At 44.0% G+C, this 6,000-nt stretch overlaps 1 protein-coding gene across 3 annotated transcripts in view; it reads left to right on the top strand.

Moving 5' to 3' along the window:
- The window catches only part of strada (STE20 related adaptor alpha), a 36,378-nt gene extending 32,655 nt beyond the window's left edge, over positions 1–3,723 (top strand). For all 3 annotated transcript variants that reach the window (XM_055657110.1, XM_055657112.1, XM_055657111.1), the window contains 3 exons: positions 672–913; positions 1,230–1,272; positions 1,839–3,723. In XM_055657110.1, the coding sequence (XP_055513085.1) occupies positions 672–913; positions 1,230–1,272; positions 1,839–1,991 (438 nt within the window). In that variant the 3' untranslated portion in view covers positions 1,992–3,723. The remainder of the gene's footprint in view (positions 1–671; positions 914–1,229; positions 1,273–1,838) is intronic.
- Positions 3,724–6,000: the final 2,277 nt, after the last annotated feature.

A 6,000-nucleotide genomic window follows, 5' to 3' on the forward strand; every position in this document is an offset into this window, starting at 1 on the left:
AATGAAATGCAAAACTAGAGGGAACTATTTGGACGGAAGGGAACAGGGGGGAAGGGAAAGGGTATAATAGAGACGTGGGGCTCGGTGATGGGGATGTGCATGAAGAAGGTGAAAGGAGCAGTGTTACAGGTGGTGGGAGAAATGTGTATGCATCAGGATGGTGGGGCAGAGGAAATAGCCTCTGGGGCTGGGGGTTAATACATGAAAATGGAGAATTCATAGTTGGTACCATTGGGTTGTATGCTACCAAGGGGAATATCAGGTGCTTTTCTTCCAGTTTGTGTGACGTGTAAAGATGTAACTGATCAAATTCCTACACCCTCCTTTCTGTAAACAAGAACGAATAAAGGGCGCAGTTAGTTTTATGAAAATTTAATTGTCAGAGAATCTGGGGAGGATTGGAGAGTAAGAAGAGAAATAATTGGAGAGCTAGAAACAACGTGGTCCTTGAGGAAGTAAGAATGATGAAAACTGGCGTGCGTAGAATGTCCAGTTGCTGTGGCCAATATTTTCTGTAATGCTGGCACTCACTCCACTGGCTGCAAAGTACCAGCCACGTTTAATGACTTGCATTATTTGAAGTGTTTCCTGAACATGACCAAATTCATTTTGCTTTCTTTGTGATGTTTAGATGGCCAGAGATGTTCTGATTGCCTTTGCCTGTGTTTCAGATGCTGCTGGAGAAGCTGAATGGTACAGTGCCTTGCCTGCTGGACACCACAACGATTCCCGAGGAGGAGCTTCTGATGACAAACTCTCAGTCAGCGGTGGATTCTGGCATTGTAGAAAGCTCGGCCGCTTGTGACATGCGAACAACGAATGGGGAACAAGTGCAGCATCCGTACAACAGGACTTTCTCCAGGCTCTTTCACAACTTTGTGGAGTTGTGCTTGCAACGGGAGCCTGAGCAGAGGTACGTGCTTGGTGAAAGTAGCTGCTATTTGTTGATAAATTGACTGTCATTCAAGAGACATGGATTAATGCACGATAGCACTACTGTAACAAAAACCAGCTGTGATCTTGCTGAATGGCAAAGCAGGCATACTTTTGCTTCAGTTTCTGATGATCTTAACATTTTGACCTGGTGTGATGATTACTCATTGGCACATTAATCAGCTGTACCACGGTGGCCATTTTATCTGTGTAACTGTGCAGCTCCTCCACTGTAATACTGCTGTAAGTGATACTATTTGTTTCAATCCTCTAACACTTTTCTTTGTTCTTTATAGACCCTCTGCCATTGCATTACTCAATCATTCATTTGTCAAGCAGGTATGTCCGTGGTACCAAGTTATTGGTGAAAGAAACTTCCATTATTCAAACCCAATCTAATCACAGACCTGCAGTTCCATTTATTGGATGTTAATTTGGGGTTGAGCCATAATAAGACTCCAGTCCTTTGATATCCTTTTGGGGAATCCTTTTGCATCCTTTTGGGGAATAAGACAGGAGGCTGGAGAAGAGAAGGTGAGGAAGACATTGTCAAAGATAATAATAAGGAGTGACTGAGAGTAGAGAAGAATTTACAAAATACTCTCATCTCAATAGGTTACTAGGTTGACATCTTTTGTGACCTGATGGGGTTTTTTCTGACCAGCTATTTGAAGATATATTGATATGTAAATACACCATGACTCATAGTCAAAAGCACAACAACCTTTGAGTTTCAGACCATTGGAGGCTCTATATAAAGTCAATGAAGAAGGGGTTTCAGTACAAAGGGCCAGAGTAGGGAGGCGTTTTCATCAGGTTCTAAGCCATGTAGCATGTGAAATCATTAAGCTCTGTGCATGTGTTTGAATTGTACCAGATCACTGACCCACCTTCTGTCCTTCCAGCTGAAGCTGCGAGTGGTGGAAGTGCTTCCCGACCTGCTGCGACCCGTCACGCCCGTGACAGAGCTGGAAGGTGCTGACCCACATGAGTTGCGAGGGATGACTGAACTTGTGTCCAGCCTGGACCAGCTGGAGATGGAGGACTGGGACTTCTGAAAGTGGACATGTTGTTCAAGCTGGGCCTGGTGATGCCATTGGTCTTTATTTGTATTTTTTATGTAAAAGGCAGTTTTGCTGATTTACAGCGAAGTGTGGCACTAATAGATGCTGAATAGCAGGGGTGCACATCAAACCAGCTTAGGTGGGTGAAGGACCACAACCTGTACATTGATTCACAGTGCCCTCCATAATGTTTGGGACAAAGACCCGTCGTTTATTTATTTGCCTCTGTGCTCCACAATTTGAGATTTGTAAGAGAAAAAATCACATGTGGTTAAAGTGCACATTGTCAGATTTTAATAAAGGCCATTTTTACACATTTTGGTTTCACCATGTAGAAATTACAGCAGTGTTTATACATAGTCCCCCCATTTCAGGGCACCATAATGTTTGGGACACAGCAATGTCATGTAAATGAAAGTAGTCATGTTTAGATACAAGTTAATCTTCGTCTCATCAGTCCACAAGACCTTTTTTCAGAACTGTGGTTGCTCTTTTAAGTACGTCTTGGCAAACTGTAACCTGGCCATCCTATTTTTGCGACTAACCAGTGGTTTACATCTTGCAGAGTAGCCTCTGTATTGCTGCGCATGAAGTCTTCTGCGGACAGTGGTCATTGACAAATCCACACCTGACTCCCGAAGAGTGTTTCTGATCTGTCGGACAGGTGTTTGGGGAGTTTTCTTTATTATAAATCAGCTGTGGAGGTTTTCCTTGGCCTGCCAGTCCCTTTGCGATTAGTAAGCTCACCAGTGCTCTCTTTCTTCTTAATGATGTTCCAAACAGTTGATTTTGGTAAGCCTAACGTCTGGTTGATGTCTAACAGTTTTATTCTTGTTTCGCAGTCTCATAATGGCTTCTTTGACTTTCATTGGCACAACTTTGGTCCTCATGTTGATAAACAGCAATAAAAGTTATCAAAGGTGATGGAAAGACTGGAGGAAATACTAGGTGCTGAGAGCTCTCTTATACCTGCATTAAGGAGGCAATTAAACACACCTGAGCAATTACAAACTCCTGTGAAGCTATGTGTCCCAAACATTATGGTGCCCTGAAATGGGGGGACTGTGTAGAAATACAGCTGTAATTTCTACATGGTGAAACCAAAATGTATAAAAACACTCTTTAATAAAATCTGACAGTGTGCACTTTAACCGCATGTGATTTTTTTCTATTACAAATCTCAAATTGTGGAGTGCAGAGGCAAATAAATAAATGATGGGTCTTTGCCCCAAACATTATGGAGGCCATTGTACTTGAATACTAGAGATTTCAGATCACAACCATTACCCTTCTATTACTGTACCAGCAGCCAGTGAGCGCTGAAGCATTGCGCTCACATCTTATGTGAGAACAGAGTGATTATCCTTACCTGGTCTCACCTCTGGTGAGTAAGGTGGTAGCTTTCTTACCCTTGTGAGTACGAAAGCATTGTCCTTGCACCTTTCTCACCAGTTAGCATGAGTTCAGCAGCAGTCCTCAAACCTGCTATGAATGCAGAGATAACGTCCACACTCTTCTTGACCATCTTGAAAACAGAGCCACTGTTTTGGAATCCGTTACAGATAGATGCTGTGCTTCATCTCTCCTATCACACTGAGAGCGTGAAATATTCACTGTTTTATTACCTTCTTACATGAAATCCCTTTGTATCTGAATTGTTATTTATTCAGAGTCAACCAATATTAAAGTTTCATTTGGTTACAACTATGTGAAACCCTTCTGCACTACATCATCTATGCAGCTTTTGTACCAGCTTTTTACTTAAGCATTTGAGCAATAGCGAGTCACTTGGCTCAGCTGAGACCGTCACTGGCAGTTGATGTTGGATTCATTGCTTGTCCTTCAGAGCTGGAGTAGGGCCAATGTAGTCATTCTTTTGTGGGTCAGAATCCGTTCAAGGAGAATCCTGGCTCAACTGACAACTTCAACTTAACCAGAGTTCTGAAGATTACCGCACAAAGCAGCCTTACCCTTTTAGATGTTAGCCATTGCAAGAGGCCCCAGTCGGATTCCTTCAATGTATCTGGGGGGTGTCACCAGTACTGCAGCAAGAGTTCCCATAGTTACAGCTGGGAGCATACAGGAAATCCAAGCTATGATGCCGACTTAGAGGCATCCCCTGGGCAGCTCATGTCAATTCAACATCAACCCATTGACGTTGCCTTCCTCTACTCGATGAGCATGGTTCTCAGCCAATTTGTGGCTCCAACCAGTGGAGCGGTCAGACAATACAGTGAAGCTGGTAAATTGGCACAAAACAATATGTGCAAGAGTGAATAGTGGCCATGGTCATTGTGGAATGTTTCGACTTACTCTACAATCGCAAATCCACGGTTTCAGTTCCAACATCTGAAGATCTTGGAGATGTTGTAGTTGTGACCATCTTTAAGAGATATGCAACTATGATAACCACAAAGGGGTCCATTGCTGTTCACCATGGGGAAAGTCATACTCTGTGTCCTTTTTCAGTGGGTAAAGGGATAAGCGGAATTAGCCATCACAGTCAGCCTGGGTGGGTAAGTGAATGGCCCGTTTCTGTGCTGTAAAACTCCATGACTCTAGGTCCACTGCTTACTAAATGACATTGTCTTCCGACAATGAATGTTCTTTAAAAAGGACATGAAGTCACTGCAGGAGGGGTGACCAGGTGGACAAAGGATATACTGAAAGCCTTGGAATCTCATGAGCATTTGGAACAATATTGAGAAAACACCTGAATGTCTATTTTCTCCCACCATATGTTCTTGAACCTCCTAACCTGTAATTTGGTTGTCAGAAACCATCTATTAGATGTCACCGAACAGGATATTATTACCAACACTCTTTTTATTTCAAAATATACTTTATTCAAAAAATAAATATATACATGATCGTTACAAAACTCCATCCGACATTCTCGGAGGCTATACATACAGTTTCCTCAAATCACAATTTTTTTACCCCACCCCCTTGCCGCTCATGTGGCCCACTGGCATGGAATCCCTTCCCTTATTTTGAGGGGCGTCTTCACCACACCCTGACCCCCATGTCCAGCAGCAGAGGGACCCTATACTGTGGTCCTCCCCCACCGAGCCTTGATGTTGGCTGCACAGAGCTTCAATGGGTCCCTCAGCACGTACTCTCGGGCCAGTCAGCAACATTCCCTGACGGACATCTCGCTCCGCTGGGTGGTGAACAATGCTCGGGCAGACCAAAGAGCATCTTTCACTGAGTTGATGACCCTCCAGCAGCACTCGATGTCCGTCTCTGAATGCGTCCCTGGGAACAGTTCGAAAATCACAGAGTCCTCTGTGACGGAGCTGTTCGGAATAGACCATGACAGGGACCCTTGCAGACCTCTCCAGACTCTCTTTGCGAATCCACACTCTGCAAAGAGGTGGGCAACCACCTCCTCTCCATAGCCATCCCGAGGGCAGCGTGCGCTGGTAGTGAGGTTCCGATGGTGTAGGAAGGATCCAACACTCTTCATCACAGCCAGGTTGACATAAAGAAGGACTTATGGAGCTGGTGTTCTCCAGTATGATGAATAAAGTTGAAAGGAATGAGTGGGTTAATGTGGGTTGTCTATGGATGAGCCACCTGATGTGGCTGACTGACAGGATCAAATTCCTCCGTTTCTCATTCCAGCTCTGTCTCCCCTCACATTCCCCAATAATGTGAACACAATTAAGGTCTTCACACTGTGGTGTACAGATCCTGTTGAGACTGTCACGCTCACTGCATGTGTGCATTACTCTTCCGCTTACTGCGAATGGCCACCTAACTCTGAGCAGGTTGCTGTACAATGAGGCTGACACAGAGGAGGCTTTTGAATTAACAAGAATGAAGCCCAGCAGGGATTCACGGTATGGGAATGTGCCTTCCTGGAGACTTTCTCCTTTAAGTAGGACAACCTATTAATAAACATGACGCAGCCACTTACTCTATGCTACACGGTAAATTATAAAGGCTGAACTAAGCTCTCTGATCTTAGTGATTTGACCAAATTCATTGTGAAGTTTAT

This window comes from Leucoraja erinacea, chromosome 27 (genome assembly GCF_028641065.1).
Source record: "Leucoraja erinacea ecotype New England chromosome 27, Leri_hhj_1, whole genome shotgun sequence".
NCBI lineage: Eukaryota > Metazoa > Chordata > Chondrichthyes > Rajiformes > Rajidae > Leucoraja > Leucoraja erinaceus.